Genomic DNA, 19,385 nt, shown 5'->3' with positions numbered 1-19,385 from the left:
GAGGATCCGGTGGAAAGGTGTGAGATGGTGCTCATAAGGGTGGCAAATATTGGGGCATGTATGGACAAGATAAAGGAGTTTCTCCACAAAGCGCTGGTAGTATATTGTTCGTAGGAACAACATTCAAAACATCAGCTAATTTCTCATTTGGGCCCATAGGAACAGCCACTCTTTTGCAAAGTAGAAGGTTGGCCTCTGTTAACAGGTTCATCACATATTTATGCTGGAAAGGGCAAATGTCGCGAGAGGACTAGGCAACTTCTATGCCTAAGAAGTATCGGAGAGACCCTAAGTCCTTCATTTCAAAGGATGCGACAATAATGTCTTTAAGAGATTCCAAGGCTGGTGGTTCATTACTTGTGAGCGCAATATCGTTGACGTAGAAGATAAGGATGGCAATTTGACCACTAGAGGAACGTCGAAAGAAAAGAGTATGTTCCAATTGGACTTGAGAAAACTCAAGGCACACTACCACCTGCATGAACTTGTTGGACCATGCCTGAGAGAATTTCTTTAATCTGTAGAGGGACTTTCGTAGTCGACACACTTGTCCCATGGAAGAAGTAGAGTCAAGTCTGAAGATAGAGACATGTACACCTCCTCTGTGAGATCGCTGTTAAGGAAGGCATTCATGACATCCAGTTCAAGTAAGAGTCAATCTAAATTCACAACAAGGGATAACAGGAACTGAATGGTGTTTAGTTCAGCAACTGGAACAAATGTCTCCTCATAGTCAACTCCATAAGTTTGTGAATAGTCTTTGGCGACCAGCCGTGTTTTGTCACGTTCAATGGTTTCATCAGAGTTAAAGATCAACAACGTCTCACATATAATTTCGCCAAAGGGCATTCATCTCATTCATTACCGCAGCCTTCCAAGAAGGGTCCGTCAATGATGCCTCGATAGTGGATGGAAGAAGAAGATTCGCCAAGGAAGTAGAAAATGCTTTGCAGGTCGGCAAAAAAATGTGAAATATGACATATTTTACCATGAAATAAGGAGAGAAAATCTTATTACATATCTCAATGGTATAAATCACCACCTCATTCAGAGTCCACAAGTGTGGTGTCAAGGATGTAAGTCGAGGCGGATCCTAAGTCCTGCAAAGAGGCAGCGGGCTTAAGAGGAGGGGTATTGGAACGGGTCTCAACTGAGATTTTGATGTGTCGAGTATAGACACGAAGAGTAGATGGAGAAGATATTGGTCTGGTAGATGGTTGATCTAGTGGGATGGATGGTTACTCAGGAACATTAGTCTGAGTAGGTGGCATATCCAATGGAGTCAGAAAAGAAGCAGTGTCCAAGAAATCTAGCTTCCCCTCACTTGAGGCAGAGTTGAGGAAATAGGAAACACTTTTAAAGAAGACACTGGTACTCACATGAGGTTTATTTGTGATAGGATCGAGGCACCAATAGCCCTTTTGAGTGGCAAAGTATTTAAGGAAGATACACTTGATTGAATGGAGATCAAGTTTACCACGAGTTGGGGTAGTGTTTCGAACAAATGTCCTGCATCTAAATATTTTGGTGGTCAAAACTGGAGAACCAATTGATAGGAAAACAAGACCTCAAGACTACTAACGAGATCTGGAATTTGTGAAATTTCTGTGGGGACTATTGATAAGATATGTGGCGGTAAGTATGACATCATTCCAAAATTGTTTCGGTATATTCGCTCGGCTGCCCCATTTTTTTGAGGAATATCCGTACAGATCATGCTTGAGAATCATGGCGGACATCTGTGATAGAGAATTGCCTAACTAAAAATCCCCTAATATAGAGTTAAAAAAATTCACGGTCATTGTCAGTCCGAAGGACTTGAATTTATATTTTGAATTTGGTCAAAATGAAGAAATGAAGTTTTTTGAAGGTGACAGCAGCTTCAAATTTGTCTTTTAAGAAATAGACTCACGTCATTCGAGTGTGATCATCAATTATAATAAGAAACCACCGTTTATTGGTGTAACTAGGCATTCGAGAGATCAGTAAAAAAGGAGTGAAAGAAGTGTAAGTGTGGTGGATATGATATTTGATGATGTTTAACTAACTAACAAATCTCAAATTTAAAATTAGATAGATCTTTATTAGTAAATATCAAAGAATACAATTGTTTTAAGTACTGAAAACAATGATGACCCAAACAAAAGTGTAAGAGCATAATCGAAAGTTTAGTGGACTGGGTAAGACTACAACTATTGGATGGAGTGACCTCGTTAACACTGAGTTCCCTTGGAAAAGTAGAGCCCGGCTATCTGCTTAGCAATTTCAATCATCCTCCCTGAACGAAGATCATGAAAGACACAAACATCAGAAGGAAAATGACAACACAAGCAAAGTCATATGTTAACTTATTGACTGACAAGAGGTTACACACAATCAAAGTCATATGTTTAACTTACCGACTGACAAGAGGCTACACTTTAGCTAAGGTACATGTAACACAGTATAGACTCAGGTCTGTTATTAGAACAACAGACCTTTTACCCGCAATAGAATTACAGGAGCCCTCAACACTTTAACGGTATCTCTCCCAGAGCACAGAAAATATATCGAGAATACTTGAGAACATCTGGTCAAATAGTCTGTGGCACCTAAATCAATAATCCACATACTAGAATAAGCAAACACAGTGAGTTTCATCAGAATGTTACCTTGACGAAGATGGGAGATGGGGACGAGCATGAAGAGAACTGACTAGATCTAAGTAGTTTGATCAAGTGCTTCATCTGACTCTTAATGGAGTTTAGTGATTCCGGGATGTTCCGAGTGGGAGCCGGTTGTACTATCGTGATTTCTGAGGTCGTAGCGAGACACTTAGCAGCAAAGTATTTGGTTGAAGGTTTATTCGTCGGTTTCCCGTAGAGCTTCCAACACTTGTCACGGTTACGAATGTGTTGGTGACTGTAATCACAAATGGTGTCCGCCATGATTCTGATTGAGCCGAAAGTGAAGTTGGGATGCCGAGACATAAAAGGATACCGGCTGCAGGAGGAAGAGCTGGCAATGGAAAATCCTCTAGGGAAGGATCAGGCTGCAAGTTGCGATGTAGCCGAGAGTCTTGGTTGGAGACCTCAAAAGATATGTAGCTGGCATGAGGAAGGTTTGAGCAATGGCACAACCTTCAGGGGAATTTTAGGAAATTGGCTGAGATCTAGACATGGCGGCAGAAATAATAAGCAAAACTGGTTATACCAATTGCGGAAACTGACAAGAGAAGCGTCGGTGAAAATCAACAGTTTTTAGGTCTTATCGGACGGGAGACGGGGTAGGGCGGTACAAATGAAATGAGAGAAATAAGCGAAGGGAAATAAACTGCAAATTTTGCAGACCAAACTACACAGAATCCAGCTCACAGGAGAAGGGTCGGCTGTCAAAATAATCTACAGGCAATTCAGCGGGAAGAGTCGACGGCTAGGAAGAAGTCGGCAGCAGCTAGGGTTTGATCCTTGGCTCTGATACCATGTAGAATTTTGAAAATTGAGCAGGATAATATTATTGAGCAGCAAAAAGGGTACAAATACATGATAAAGGGGCTGAGAAAAAGAAAGATATAATATCTAAATCTTTCGTAATAACACCCAAAAGATGAAAAAAAAAAGCATAAACTAGGAAATGCATATAAAAAGAAAAAATAGGAAAGATAACAAAATAAATAGTAATAACTTGTAATAAAATAGCTTCTAATAACCCTTAAATAATTCAACGTAACTTTTAATAAGGGTTGCAATGTTACCAATCTAACTCAATCACATGACTAGAGCGTATGGGTAACTATTATATAAAAGAGCTAAAATATCATGCAAACACTCAATGGAGAATAAGAATTCATAAAACTGCCCTTTCGGGAATGTATTGAAAGTGAGAAAGAAAATAACAAAATCAGTAAACTCATGAAAACATAGTGTCAGCACTTTAAAGAGTTTCCAAAGTCACCTCCACGCCCTAAGAAATAAAAAACAAAATAAAACAAGCGTACCCACCTCACGTTCACTGCTCTTGATGGTAAATGGGCTGTTTCTTATATCAACTAATTCCACATCTTCTTGGTAAAGCTCAGCACCCCAACGCAGAGCTTGCTTCCGCATCCTGAGAATGCAGCAGAGACAACAATTTCTTAGGAAATGTATATGCAAATTAAAATTTTAAAATAGTTTGTGAGACCTAGTGCAAAAGACAAATAATAAGAAAGCTCCAATAACAACAAATTTTAACGAGTCAGTTGAGAGACTATTTACCTGTCCATCAAATCCGGACCACTGATTCCAGCAGGAAAACCAGGAAAATTTTCAACCTCAGTAGTCGTCATTAGCTGACCCCCTGGAACACCACCAACTTGAAACCCTTCAAAAACTAATGGTTTTAAATTAGCACGTGCAGCATAAATTGCAGCTGTGTATCCAGCTGGTCCTGATCCTATGATCACCACATTCTCAACTCCCTTGGAAGAAGCTGTAGCAAGCAAATTAATTACAACTGTTACAAATTCCCCCATCAATAATCGTATTGCTATGTGAAAAGAAAGCTGCAGAGTGCCATAAACTCAAGGTTACAAATTTAACATGAAGGAAATTAAAAAAAAAAGTTCCTGGAATTTAACACTCAAACACCAACTACAATGAATATGGGTTCAGCTGTGATTGGAAATGATTCAAATATTATCAAAATATCTTCTTAAAAACTATTAGAATTACCAAGATTGATTGATGAGCTGGAGTACTATAAAAGTCAGTAACCTTCCTCACAATCACCAAATCAATCAAGTTTTTTCAAAGTTTGCATCATCAAAGCTCAACTGAAAATTAAACCACACATCCCTGCTGTAGCTGGTGTCTTGGTGACCCAATATGCATTCGCCCAATATGACCACTCCCAACATTGTTTTACATAACCATGCTAAACATTAGGTAGGTATGTGGTCAAGTAGTAATATTGCAAAAAAGTTATATGTAGTATACAATATATTTAATATAATAAAGTTTCTATAGGTCCTTACAAGGTAGCAAAATGAGAATACATTCAACTACAATGTCACAACATCTCAAGGAATATCATCAATATCATTTATTATAGGTTAACAACTTAATTTGTTTCCCTTGAATCTAATTTTCACCCATCCCGGTGGTCCAAATCCAATAAACAAGCATAGCTTAAGAGCTAAGCATTGTATTTTTATCCATCTCAAACAACCTAGTTGCCTCTCAATTTCAAATTGCGATTATGTTTACCATGCACAAAGTAAAATCCATTAAATTGTTGAATTCACAATCTCCTTTTATCCCACTTGAAAGTGAAATTCTTTAAAGCTACAGGCTTGAGGATGAAATGATATGATACAGAATCAGGTAGAATTAATGAAAGAAAACAGCAGGGATGACCAAATACACAAATAAAATGTTCTAGTGAATTTCAGCATGCCAGGCAAAGTAGCTTTGCTGCTTGATTATCCATAAGCTTGGCATGCACCTCAGGTATTTTAATCAATTATCAAAATTGTTATGATATCATAAGTATCGAATAAAAATTAATTTTCTTTTTAAGATCTAAAAAAATTTTAGGATTAGAATATTAGATAAACAATAATGATACTTTCTTTGGGAAATAGGGCTAGAAATGAACCAATACATTCAACAAGGTACCTAGAGTTTGGCTTGGTAAGAGCTCATTCGTGATCATTTAATCAACTAATCAATGAAATTTGAATATTTTTAATAAATAATCCATTGTTAAATGAAAAAACCTGAAGCCTTGTAATACTTTGTCATAGGATTCGTTTATAATCATAAGAAAAATATCATTTAAACTTATTAAAAATTCAATTTAAGCTAAATATAATACCAGATATAAAGCTCAATTAAAGCCCATTTAAATTTCTGAAATTAGCATAAATTAAGATCTTAATCAATAACTAATTATCCAAATTACTAATTAATTAGCAATGTATAAAATTAATTGATATTAATATTAACCATTAATTTATAAAACTAATTAATATTATACAACACACAAATCCTGAAACCCTTGTCTTTTTGTCCATAAATGCCACCCCCTAGAACTCCAAACATCAAGGAAAAAGCAATAATGAAGGCAACATGAGCTTGCTGGAGAATGTGCAACAAGATATTGCCACAATAAAAGGCATCGGCCTTACTGGTCTGGTGTGAACAAGAAGAGAAGTTCATCTACGCAAAATCCAAAAGCCCTAGAGAACAACTATGCATGGAAGGAGGGGGGAGATTGTGGAAGGTGCAATAGGATCTTGTTGGAGAAGGCAGGATAGGAACAATATTGTGCAAACAAGAATACAGGAGTTATGAGATATGAATGAATTTTGCTAAAAAGGCATCATGTGAAGAACAGCATCTGAACAAATTCAATTTGATAAAACTCCACTATGAAAAGTAAGGCTAATTTTAAAAATTTGTTCAATTAAAATCTCATATTCTAAGCTCAACAAGCTCACTCGATAAGGTCGATAAAGCTCTTCTATTTTTTTATTTTTTATTTACCAAACAAATATACATTTAAAGCTGAATAATCACAATGTGAAGTAAGCTTGAGCCAAGTTTGAACAAGCATCAACTTAAGAGAACCATACTTGAACACAATCACAAAAACTTAAATCATGCTCAAACAAACTTTTTTGTAAACAAGCTCGAGCTCAAAGAGCTCCATTCATTTGCATTCATGGGTTTAGGATCTACCACACTTAAGTTGAACGAACAATATTAGATAATTGTTATGAAGGAGATGATTTCAACAATGTTCTTTCAAAAACACTTTAGGAAACACAATAAAAGTCCTAAGTCACTTCTAAACACCGCTTTCCACTATTCAAAAAGACTTTTGCAAAGCCTTATATTGGTACATAGGTACTTGTTCCATGGATATCAAACTTCGACTTCATAAATGTTATACATTTCTACTTTCAAGGACAAGGATTGCCTCCCATGGCCAAAATATTTTATCAAAATTCAACTCCAGCTCAACAAAGCTTTTAACACCCTCTTTGACTTTTTTTTTACAAAGAAATCAAAATATCAAACAAGAAAAACTAAAGAAAATAAAATCTCAACTCTGCCTCACATCCACACTTCTAAGCATGGATTATGTCATATCTAGGCAACAAGTGAGCTATTTCTCGGTATTGCTCCTTAGCAGCATGGCCCTAAATTTGGACTCTCAAGAGTCTCACACTTTCACCCCTCTAGTCTATTTGTATCTTCTTGAGGGGGTATAGACTAAAGTTTTCATAACTAATTATAGCCCAAGTGCATGCATAATACAGCATAATGTTAACCTCATGAGCCTACGCCCTTTTATAGATTTTGATGATCATAAATCACACAAAAAAATTGAGAACTGATAGTTTCTTAGATTAAGAGTTTGCAAGTATTAGGTACACTGAAAAAATAAAAAAATAATAAGAGGACTTATGCTTTAGTTTAGGAAAATAAGTTTATCTTTCATGTGTAAAAACCGCACAATACAAAATATCAAGGTATATAGGCAAGCACTGAGGAGCTCTGGTGTCGAATGGGAATAGCACCGGTGATTCTGTCTGATGGGAACGGGTAAAAACCACAGAAGACTAAAAATCAAAAATATCACCCATTACTGAATCTCCAAATCTGGCAAACAGTGCACCATTCACTTCAACTAACCAAACAGAATCCATACGCTTACCCATTACCGATTCAGAATAAATCCAACCACAAAATACATACATCCAGATACCAATTTCTGCAGAAACGCACTAGCGAAGCAGAAGACAGTGACAAGAATTTAACCAAACCTATGGCCGAGGAGCTTGTAGCCTCCTCACTAGAAAGCACTTTGAGCGGACGGAGATGTCTACGGCAGCCGCTATGGAAGCTACGGCGCGGGAATGGTTGGAGGAAGAAGGAACGGCTGTGGATTCCGGGAAGAGAGGAGGAGGAAGGAGGCGCAGCCGCCGACACAACCCCCAGTCCTAAACGAAGCACCACCATTGGCCTCAGAACATGTATAGAGTTGAAAGGGGGATGAGAGAATCGTTAATGGAGAAGTGAGGGTTCGCCTCAATGAAATCGGAGATCAGAGTCCATTCTGATGTTATCCATCTTTATTAACTACTGGCGGAGGGCGATGCTGCCGTCATCTAATGCCACTGTTGCCTGTATGTTATATGTTCATCCCGAATTTAGTGGATGCACTCGATATAGCTTATGGCCGGACATGGAATCTGCTTGGTATTTTGGTGCCATTGGGGTGAAAATAACGATCATCTTCCGAGCCTAGGGGTGTAAACGAGCGAGCCCGGGCTCAGTTCGTGTTCGGCTCGTTTCTATTTCGAGCTCAAAATGTGTGTTCGTGTTCGGCTCGTTTGCTTAACAAGCCGAACACGAGCCGTTCAAGAACAAAGGGTTGATTTGACAACCCTTATCATGTAGCCATAAGATGATAAGGAATTATTGTTTATATTAAAACATCATTTGAATCTATTTTAATAATTTTTATTCTATCTTCTTCATTAATACTTTTAATTGATTATAAATCTTTATAGCCTTGTAGTCAATTAAATTTTTAAAACACACTACTCATCAAAGAGATATATATAATTGATTAGTAGTATTTCCAGCCGAACACGAACGAACAAATATTTGTTTGTGTTGTTCGCGTTTGGCTCGTTAACTTAGCGAACGAGCTGAACACGAGTTTCTTAACGAGCCGAACACGAGCTGTTCGCGAACAACGAGCCGTTTTGACTGCCCTATCCGAAACTAATTGGAGAATTATGACGCACCGGCTATGAATCTGGAATAAAAATTCCGAATAATCTATATAATTTTTCTCTATTTTTTATTCTTAATTTTTATTAAAACAAATAGTGAATATGGATAATTGTGATGTGAACTGTTGATGATAGTGCTGAATCTATTGTAATTGATGATAATAATGAGGGCGATTGATGATGTTATTGATGATGCTAATATAATTCATAATTCATTTTGTGATGATCATTATTGCTATCTGATACGCCACCAATAAATTTTTATCATCCAGCACGAATCTCGATGTAATTTTTTTAATAAGAAACATTCAAACTTCGATTAGGAGTCATCTGAAGCTCCATCAAACTGATCGGCTCAATGAGACGGACCTAATGATATGAAAGTCAGTCCAATCCGAGTCAAATTAAGCCCGGATCAAACCATTAAGCCACTATTGGAGGATTTCCGGAGGCATTTGAAAGGTCAAACAAATGTCAAATCTAGCGAGTTTATTGTTGAATCGAGTGTCTCGACAAGACAAATCCAACGAGACCAAGATTGCTCAATTCTGACATCGTTAAGGCACTCAAATGTCCATCAAAAGTCACCTGATCAAAGGAAGCTCTCCGAACCGTCCAATCAAAATGGTTCATATTCATGCATTAATTGCACTCAAAACACTATAAATAGAGTCTCACCCCTCACATGAAAGAGATGAGGCTTAAGAGAGAACTTGAGGCTTTGAGAAGGAGCTCAAGTCCAAGATCATCCTCGTCATCGTCGACCGTACCTCCATCGACCACCTCCAACCATCATCGACTGTCATCAGCCACCGCTGATCTCCGCCGACCACCGCGGACCGTCCTCGACTGTCATCAGCCACCGCTGATCTCCGTCAACCACCACCCACCGTCATCGATTATCGTTAACTACCATCGATCACCGCCGACCTTCGTCAACCACCGCTGACTAGACGTCGTCAGTCGACGTTGTAACTTGGAAAGCTAGTAACCCTTTCCCGCCTGTGGGACAAGGGGCATCTGTAATAATCAACTTATACTGGATTTTTACAATTGGGCCAGACCCCGTGATTTTCCCCCTTTATGGGTTTTCCACATAAAAACTTCTGGTATTATCACAGCTTGATTCATTTTTTTTTTAGTATGCGTTGAATCCTCGTGCAACGCTAAGACGATAATCCATTACTCTACCGCCGCGAATTTTCTAGCATGCATCAGTTTGGCGTCGTCTGTGGGAAAGTTTCAATCTCACAACTAAAGTACTTACGCGGTCTACTACATGGCCACCAGACACAATGTTCGTGATAATGGAGCACCCGCTCCAACACCCATCGTTTCAGGGAGCAGTCACGAAGCCAGGGGCGGCATGCTTCTTCATCTTCTCGCCCTAGAAGACGTTATCCCGTCAATGAAGGTGTTTTGGGTCCTTAAATAGAAGATCGAATATGTAGAATAGAAGAGTCTCAACTAGAGATCCTACAGCTCCAACCCGGGGCTCAACAGCCGCTACCTACACCATTGGATGAAATTTGTTTACCATTAACTCCGCGACGTACGAGAAACATACCGCTCGGAAGAACTCATGCTGACCCGCCTCCTCAAGAAGGAACACATCTCATGTCAGGTCGTGATGTTGAACTCCTAGATACAGCAAGTTCCACTAATTCATCTCGTGCAGCTCACCTGATATCGCCACATCCTCCTGACATTGCAGATAATGTCATTCTTTATGAACTACAACGCCTCGTCCGGGAAGAGTTCCCCTTAGATAAAAAGGATCGCTTCTACGCTCACCGTAACATCCATGAATCTTCTCCCTTAGCGGATGCGGTCCTCCAACACCCCGTCCTAACAGGCTTTAAGCTTCTGAGCATCAATACATATGAAGGGACAATCGATCCGTACGAGCATATTGATCATTATCGAACTATCATGCACATTCAGCATGCCTCTGATGAGCTTCTGTGTCAAGTGTTTCCGCTACTCTTAAAGGACAAGCTCGAGCTTGGTTCTGCTCCCTGTCGAGGGGCACTATAAACACCTTTAACAAGCTTATAAAACTGTTCGCAGAGCAGTTCATCCCAAATCGAAGGAACATCAAAGATTCATCCCAACTCTCTAGAATTCGTCAAAGTGAAGGAGAGTCACTCAAAGACTACTTCCGCAGGTTTTCTACCGAAGCCCGTCAAATTCCAGGAGCAGATCCAGAGTTACTTAAGGGGGTTTTCCTTTGGGGGCTTTGCCCAGGACCCTTCTAATCATCACTAATGCGGGAGACAGTTCGTTCTTATGCTGACCTTGTACACCGTGTTGAGGCCTAAATCACCGCAGACGATGTCATCAGTGCACATAAGGAACAATTTGAGAAATTTGGGGGAAAGCGCAAAGGTAACACTGGAGATAATAATCAATCTTCACAATGGAGAAAGTCTGAACAACAGAGGAATCGCAACATCCTTCCTCAACCTGCAAGCCAACGAACTAAATATCGACCCAAGAAAGAGTGTACATACCTCAATACATTGCTAACGTCTTAATGGCTATCAAAGATGAGCAAGCCATTAAGTGGTCTCACGCCCTAAAACCTAACTCAGAGAATCAAGAACAATAATGTTATTTTCATCGAAGTCGTGGTCACTCCACCGAAGCGTGTAAGCAGCTCAAGGAAGAGTGAAAGGTTAATTAAACAGGGATATCTTGGTCGATTTGTACAAAACAAACCAGCTGGTATCGATAATGCTCCTACTGTGGGCAACATACACCATGGCAGCAACATGAGGGTCACCCAATCGTAGGAGAAATTCAAACAATTGCTGGAGGCCCATCGTTGATTGATCAAGTCCTTGTCCTTGTCACTGTACCTCTTGTCACTGTACCTAGTGAACCAATGCAGAAGAAATTGCGCCTCGAGCCTATAACTTTTGATGATTTTGATTTGGAAGGAGTTTGATTCCCCCCACCAAGATCCTCTCGCCATTAGTGCAGGAATTGGTGAGCCCTGCTATAACGTAAAGAGGCTCTTGATCGACAATGGGACAATGGGAGCTTTGTGGATGTCTTGTTCTATTCAACTTTTCTCAGTTTGAGATTGACAAGGGAAAGACTTCAACCTGCATCTGGACCATTATATGGTTTTGATAATCGACCAGTGAGGGTCGAGGGAACAATAAATCTCCCTGTTGAATTAGGAGATTTTCCTCGACAGATAACCCACTTAGTTCAGTTCATCGTTGTCAAATCAGAATCGGCATATAATGTTATCTTCGAGAGACTACTGTAATCAATATTTGGCATCGTGACTTCTGTAACACACTTGAAGATCAAGTTTCCAACCCCAGCAGGGGTCAGCGTCATGCGAGGTGATCAACAGATAGAACAACCATGTTACCTCAGACAAGCTCAGCCACGTCCGTCAATGACACTTAACATTGAGAACTTCGATCTTCAAGATGAAGATGTATCTCAACACTCAACGGACTTCTCCCATGGAAGACTTGGTTCAAATCCCACTCTCTCACAAACATACCTGGAGAACAATACAGCTTGGTTCCCTACTCTCTGATGAGCAAAGGTCAGAGTATGTAGATCTTCTCCAAAGAAACCAAGACATTTTTGCATGGACTCCGCCTGACATGTCTGGAGTTGACCCTGAAATAATCATGCACTCTTTAAAGATAGATCCAACCTTTAAACTGGTCGTCCAGAAGAAGCGTAATTTTGCCCCATATCATTTACAAGCTATTCAACAAGAAGTCAAAAAGCTTCTCGAAGCAAAGTTCGTATGGGAAGTACACCATCCTGCATGGCTGGCCAATGTTGTCATAGTGAAAAAAGCTAATGGTTCATGGAGAATGTGTGTCGACTATACAGACCTCAATAAAGCTTGCCCGTAAAGCAGTTTTCCCCTCCCGCGCATAGATCAACTTGTTGATTCCACGTCTGGACATCAGATGCTAAGCTTTATGGATGCATACTCGGGACACAATCAAATAAAGATGACCCCAATGGACAAGAAGACCACCTCTTTTCAAACAAATAAGGGCTTATACTGTTATCAGGTTATGTCATTCGGGTTAAAAAATGCTGGTGCAACTTATCAACAACTCATGAACAAGGTCTTTAAAGAGCTTCTTGGGCGTACAATGGAGGTTTATGTTGATGACATGTTAGTAAAAAGCTTGGAAGCATCCCAACACATTTCTCATCTAGAGGAGTGTTTCCAACTCCTTCGTTAGTATGACTTACGACTTAACCCGACTAAATGTGCTTTCGGAGTCACATCAGAGGAGTTTCTATGATTCATGGTTACTCATTGTGGGATTGAAGAAAACTCAGAAAAAAATCAAGGCGTTGAGAGAGATGGTGCCTCCAAGGAACATCAAGGAGGTGCAATGATTAAATGGTCGTATAGCCGCCCTATCCCGGTTCTTAGCTCGTTCTGGAGATAAGTATCTGTCATTCTTCAAAATACTACGAGGAGCTTGGTACACCAATTTTCAATGGACAGATGACTATCAGATCGCTTTTGAGCAACTTAAGGCATATATGGCTTCACCATCTCTTCTCTCAAAACCCATCCAAGGGGAGATGTTATATATTTATTTGGCTATTTCACCTCATACATAAGCTCTGTCCTTGTCAGAATAGAAAACACAATTAAGAAACCAGTATATTACGTCAGTAAAGTTCTCTCTGATACAGAAAGTTGTTATCCGATGGAGGACAAGACTGCACTAGCCCTAATATTCTCAGCAAGGAGACTTCTTCCGTACTTCCAGACTCACACTATTGACATTTACACGCAACTTCTTTTGAAGGCTATCCTACAAAGACCAGAAACATCGAGAAGATTAGTTAAATGGTCAGTAGAATTGAGAGAATTTGACATCCACTATTTACCACGACCAAACATCAAATCACAGGTGTTGGCCGACTTTGTAGTAGAATGTACAATACCTATCTCTGATGAACCACCCTCTTCTTTTCCACGGTCACCTCAGTGGATACTATATGTAGACGGAGCATCTGGAAACACACAAGTTGGTGCAGGAATAATACTCATCTCCCTAAAAAAAGACATTTTGGAGTATGGACTTCGTTTAAAATTTCCAGCCACCAATAATATTGTTGAATATGAAACACTTGTCGTCAGATTAAAGCTTTTCATCAACTGTGAGTACGAAACATGATTATTTAACACTGATTCTCAACTTGTTGCATCCCAAGTAGAAGGAGAATTTGACGCTCATAACTCACAACTGGTGCAGTATCTCAGTCTGGTAAAAACACTTCTCACCCAAATTGAAACATGTCAGTCATTCACATACTTTGAAAGCATAACACCCGAGTTGATGCTCTCTCCAAGCTCGCAACTTCAACAACTGGAGATATATATAAAAAAAGGTGTATTGAGGAGATACATTTTTCCAGTATTCAGGGCCCATGGGAGATACTGTTTATAGATGATCCAATGGAGCATTCTTGGATGGATCTCATCATCTTCTTCCTCAGAGATGGAACACTGCCAGATGATGCTACTACATCAATTTGCATCTGACGCATGGCTGCCAACTTCATCCTTATAGGGGATGAACTGTATAAGAAGGTATTTGTAGGTTCATATCTCAAGTGTCTTTCTCCATCTGAAGCTGATTATGCTCTACGAGAAGTTCATTCTGGAATATGTGGGGAGCATCTTGGTGGCAGGTACTTGCTCTTAAAATAATGAGGCAAGGCTTTTACTGACCCACGATCAAACAAGAAGCATTAAAGTTTATGCAAAAATGTAAGAATTGTCAACTACACTCCAATCTTACACATGCACCGCCAAAAGAACTACACATGCACCGCCAATAGAACTCACATATTTTCTAAGTCCTTAGTCTTTCGCCCAATGGGGGCTAGATATCATGGGGTCATTTCCGATAGCTACTGGACAACGAAAATTCATCATCTTAGTTGTTGACTACTTCACTAAATGGGTAGAAGCAGATCCTATTTCCAAAATCACTAAGGCAAATGCCAAACAGTTTGTCTGAAAAAAACATCATCTATCGTTTTGGGCTTCTGCAAAGATTATCATTGATAATGAGACTCTATTCACTGGAAGGGTTTTCACATCATTCTGCAAGGATCTTCACATTCAGTTGGAGCACACTGCTGTGGCGCATCCCCAAACAAATGAACAAACAAAGGTGACGAATCGTACTGTACTCAAAAGATTGAAAACTCGACTTGAGAAGGCTGGGGAGCAATGGGTAGAAGAGCTGCATAATGTCCTTTGGGCCTATCGCACAACCGCGCGAACTCCAACCAAGGAAACTCCATATAACTTGTGTTTTGGCACTGAGACTGCTATCTCAGTTGATATCAGAGTTCCGAACCCGCGACTTAAGACTTTCAACTCATATAACAATGAGAAAAAACTCTGACAAAATTTAGATCTCCTCCGAGGAACACGCGATGTGGTCCATCTTAGAGCTGCTTCCTACCGCCAAAGAGTTGCTCGCCAACTCAACCAGAGCGTCAATCAAGCCTCGACCTATTTCCATCGGTGACCTAGACTTGCGTATTATTGAAGCCTCCAACCATGGTCCCTAATGCAATAAACTATCACCTCTTTGGGAATGCCCACATATTGTGGCTGCTATAATCAAGCCTGAAACCTTTATGCTTAAGGATTCATATGGGAAAATCTTGCCCCAAACTTGGAATGTAGAAACCCTAAACCCTAAACTCCAAATATTATCAGTAACACCCCAGTCATGTAGTCCACATATGTTATTGCATTGCAACTCATACACAATTAATGTATCTCAAATATTATTCACTTATTTTTCTATACATAAAGGATATATTTAGAAAGTGTAATAACTCATTCACGAGTCGCTTCATGCTCTCGACCCGAGAAATACACAACTTCGGTTGTATCTTAGTCAGAGCACGATCAATCCTAGGGGGGATTCGATCTAACATCTTCTATATGGGTTAACTTCGCCGAGTTTTTACTCCGGCAAACAACCTTGGATAGGTTAACAGTCTTTGGTGGGCTACACCTGACCCTTTCCACACAGGTTTGTAAGCGAGCAATGTTCTAACCAATAACCTCGGATAGGTCCTCGGTGGACTTTCGTTGGCTCCTTCTATGCAGGTTAACATCATCAAGTAAAACTCTGATAAATAACCTCAGCCAAGTCAAATGTTGTTGTTGATTTATTTCCGGGGTGACCTTCTCACATACTAGATCTTCTAAATGATATCTTGTACCACTGTGACATGAAATAAAATAAATTTCAAGCTTATCACCAAAAAGATACTCGGGGGGCAAACATCCAACAAAATAAGTTGATCGGCATGTATCACTAATACAACATCATTTTGACAAAGTTTGAAAAGAATATTAACATTTGTGTAGTTAGAGCAACATGACTAAAACAAATGCGCTACAAACATTAAAAAAAAGAGTAAAACACTAATTGACGTCAATGTTCTCCTCCGCCACTTCGTTGTCATTGAAGAACACCTTATTTAGTTCACTTTCGATGTCACCACCATCAGAATCTGAGGAAGGGTCCTCTAAAGCCTGGCTTGGATTAAGCCCCTCAACAACAATCCTGGTTCGATGTTGTGTCGCTCGACTCCCCGATGAACCCTTCTTCGGTGAACCACTTTTGTTGCTCCTTTACCTCAGCATCAAGTACATGATCACGAGCTTCTTGAACATGGTCTCGAATGATAGTTTTGAACTTAAGCGATTTCATGAAGTTTCGACCGATTTACGCTTAACTTCTGAAACATCAACATCTTTTGCAAACCTCAAAAGTCGGATCTCTTCTTCATGGGCTAACACCATCGACTTAAGGGCTTTCACGCTCTTATTACTTTCATGAAAGCTGGCTCGTGCTTCCACCAACCCCTTCCGAGTTTTCTCCATATCCTGAAGCTGCAACAAGAGGGAGGTTTCCATTGTTGAAAGTTTAGTCCTACTCTTTGTCAGCTGTGATTCCAGAGATGTAATTTTTTTTACTCCAGATTCATACTGACGCTTGTACTCATCTTGAAAATATTTGAACTTAATGAACTCAGAATTCCAGTTTCTCATGCAAGTCCTAGTTCCTGCTGGTTTTCCACCATTTTATCCACCTAGAAGAAAAGAAATATGGGTTAGAAAGATGAAATAATTATATAGTAGCAGAAAATGAGAGAAACTTTCTTTTATGAGACAAGATATTTTTAGTGCAGAAAATGAGAGAATGAGAGAAAATGTGAGAAAATGAGAGAAAATGAGAGAAACTTTCTTTTATCCACCCAGTACATTCATGAGACAAGATATTTTCAGGAACGTGAATAGTTGAAGGGCTTGAAAAATGCTTCCGTGATGTTTCAACTTTCTTTTGTTTCTGAGGCAGTACTTCACATTCACTGCTCGTTGAGAGCCGCTTTGAGGATTCTGTGAGGGCTAGCTCAGAAGGTCTTTTCTTAGATTTCTTTAGCGCTGCAGTTGTTGACCGTTCGGGGTGGAAAGAAAGCTTGGATTTCTTTAGCGCTGCAGTTGTTGATCGTTCGGGGTGGAAAGAAAGCTTGACCTTGAATAATGATTCCTACCTCACAAATTCATGAATATATTGTATCTCAAACAACAGTTCCTTCATGTCAGGAAATCTCAGCATTTGCAATATTCTCTCTTTGGTAATCTGAAGAGAGACAGACAATTATTGAAACCTTCCTCGCCTCTCGCGGAGCCCCCAATCATTTTTTGCAAAAAAGAATTTTACGGACCATTGTCTTATCGGTTCCTTTAGACGAAAATCTAACGTCTTATGCTTAAACAACACACATCATGTGTATCAATAAAGAACCCACACAGTCGTGCCAAAATTGCCGGTGTTAACTTTAGCCCGCGACTCCTGAAGAAAACTGCCAACCCAATAATGACTGTCACCACTCGACAAGATAACTGAGCAACACAAACCCTGAACGCCTTCATAATTTCAATAAGCTCAAGTGTCGGAGGAAATAGTATGCCAAATTTTATGGCAGCCTCATAAATAGTAACATACCCAGAAGCTGGAGAATATGCTCGATCTGTTGAAGTCGGTAACTTCACTACCATATCATTCGAAAAGAAATACTTCTTTCGAAAAAAGATCAATTTGCTCTCCGTCATAGTTGACACTGCATCCTCCGGTTTCTGACTTTTTCTCTGGATCTCAGCAGAACGAGGTTCTTCAGCTGTTGCCATTTCAATAACGTTTCGTCGCGATGCTTCACAACAATATTTCGCAGCAACTCTTCACTGCAACGCTTTGCCGCGACGCTGTACTACGTCCTTTCATCATTACGCATCACCGCAACTCTGCACTGCAACACTTCGTCGCAAATTTTCTCCCCAACTCTTCGCTCCAACACAATTTTTTGCTCTGCCACAACTTTTTGCTTCGCCGCAACTCTTCACTCCGCCGGAACTATTCTCCGCAACGCCGGATAACTTTCTTCTTCTCCTCAATTGTGATTTTTTCCCTCATCCAATGCCTCTATTTATAGGCTCCAAAAGAAGTTTAATTATTGAATGCACATTATAAAAAAATATAATAATAATAAAAATAAAACATTTCATTTCATATTCCTTCAGTTTTTTAGCTTTTCAAATTCTGCCTTTATGACTGAAATTAATTAAAATCGCTAAAAAAATTGTAGAATTTAATAAGTTTTTCTTTTAAATTCTACTATTTTAATCAATTAATTCTTGGTGGCCTTTGGGATTCTTTTTAATTAATTAAATAAATTTGGATTCCGAGCTCTCTGTGTCCCTCTTCAGGTCCCCGTCGGGCCCACTCCTTCGGATCCCGCCGCTTCAGCACACTCCTTGGCCCGCTCCTGCCTTCCTTCAAATCCCACTGGCTCACTCCTTCCTTCGGATCCCTCTCAGGGCGGATCCCGCTCAGGGCTCGCTCCTTCAGATCCCGCGAGCTGGATTCAGGGCCCGCTTCATCTCCCGTCGGGTCTCGGACGGGTGGTCTCCTGCCTCGATGTGACCCACAGATCCAATTCTCTATCTTTTTGGTCTCGGCCCGGCTTATATACAAGGTAAAAAAATTTATATTTTCTTTGTTTAAGGTGGGATTCGAACCCTCACCACTTGCAAATGAAAAAATTCACTTACCAACAGAGCTAGACTCAGCTTACTTCTATATTATATTATTCTTATTTAATTATTGGTAGCAATAAAATATATATATCTAAATTTTTTATGTCCTCTATGAAAAGTCTATGGATCTTAATATTTTTGGACGAAAAAAAATGGATTCGCGCGAAAATAGGGGGCAACTGATACGCCACCAATAAATTTTCATCATTCGACACGAATCTCGAGACAATATTATAAGCAAAAAATATCTAAATTTCAATTAAGAGTCATCTAGAGCTCTGATTTCTGAAAACTAGCTTTGATTTTAGAAAACTTATAGTCAAACTGATCGGCTCAATGACCGGACCTAATGATATGAAAGTCAGTCCAATCTGAGTCAAATCAAGCCCAGATCAAATCATTAAACCACTATTAGAGGATTTCCGGAGGAATTTGAAAGGTTAAATGGATGTCGAATCGAGCGTCTCG

General features: G+C 39.7%; 2 protein-coding genes across 2 annotated transcripts in view; one reads left to right on the top strand and one right to left on the bottom strand.

Moving 5' to 3' along the window:
* Positions 1–8,110, bottom strand: part of LOC110039543 (thioredoxin reductase NTRC) — a 42,738-nt gene extending 34,628 nt beyond the window's left edge. Inside the window, exons 1-3 of the mRNA XM_020744646.1 lie at positions 7,793–8,110; positions 4,236–4,449; positions 3,981–4,086 (exon numbers count right to left, since the gene is read on the bottom strand). Coding sequence (XP_020600305.1) covers positions 3,981–4,086; positions 4,236–4,449; positions 7,793–7,988 — 516 coding nt within the window. The 5' untranslated portion in view covers positions 7,989–8,110. The remainder of the gene's footprint in view (positions 1–3,980; positions 4,087–4,235; positions 4,450–7,792) is intronic.
* Positions 8,111–14,330: 6,220 nt separating this feature from the next.
* Positions 14,331–15,201, top strand: LOC110037413. Its single transcript, XM_020742095.1, has 2 exons — positions 14,331–14,476; positions 14,880–15,201. The coding sequence occupies exons 1-2, from the start codon at positions 14,331–14,333 to the stop codon at positions 15,199–15,201; spliced, it is 468 nt and encodes a 155-aa protein (XP_020597754.1).
* The last annotated feature ends 4,184 nt before the right edge of the window (positions 15,202–19,385 follow it).

This window comes from Phalaenopsis equestris, unplaced genomic scaffold (assembly GCF_001263595.1).
Source record: "Phalaenopsis equestris unplaced genomic scaffold, ASM126359v1 Scaffold000002, whole genome shotgun sequence".
NCBI classification, from domain to species: Eukaryota; Viridiplantae; Streptophyta; class Magnoliopsida; order Asparagales; family Orchidaceae; genus Phalaenopsis; species Phalaenopsis equestris.
Note: the sequence above shows the minus strand (reverse complement) of the source record. Positions and strands in the feature narration are given on the sequence as shown.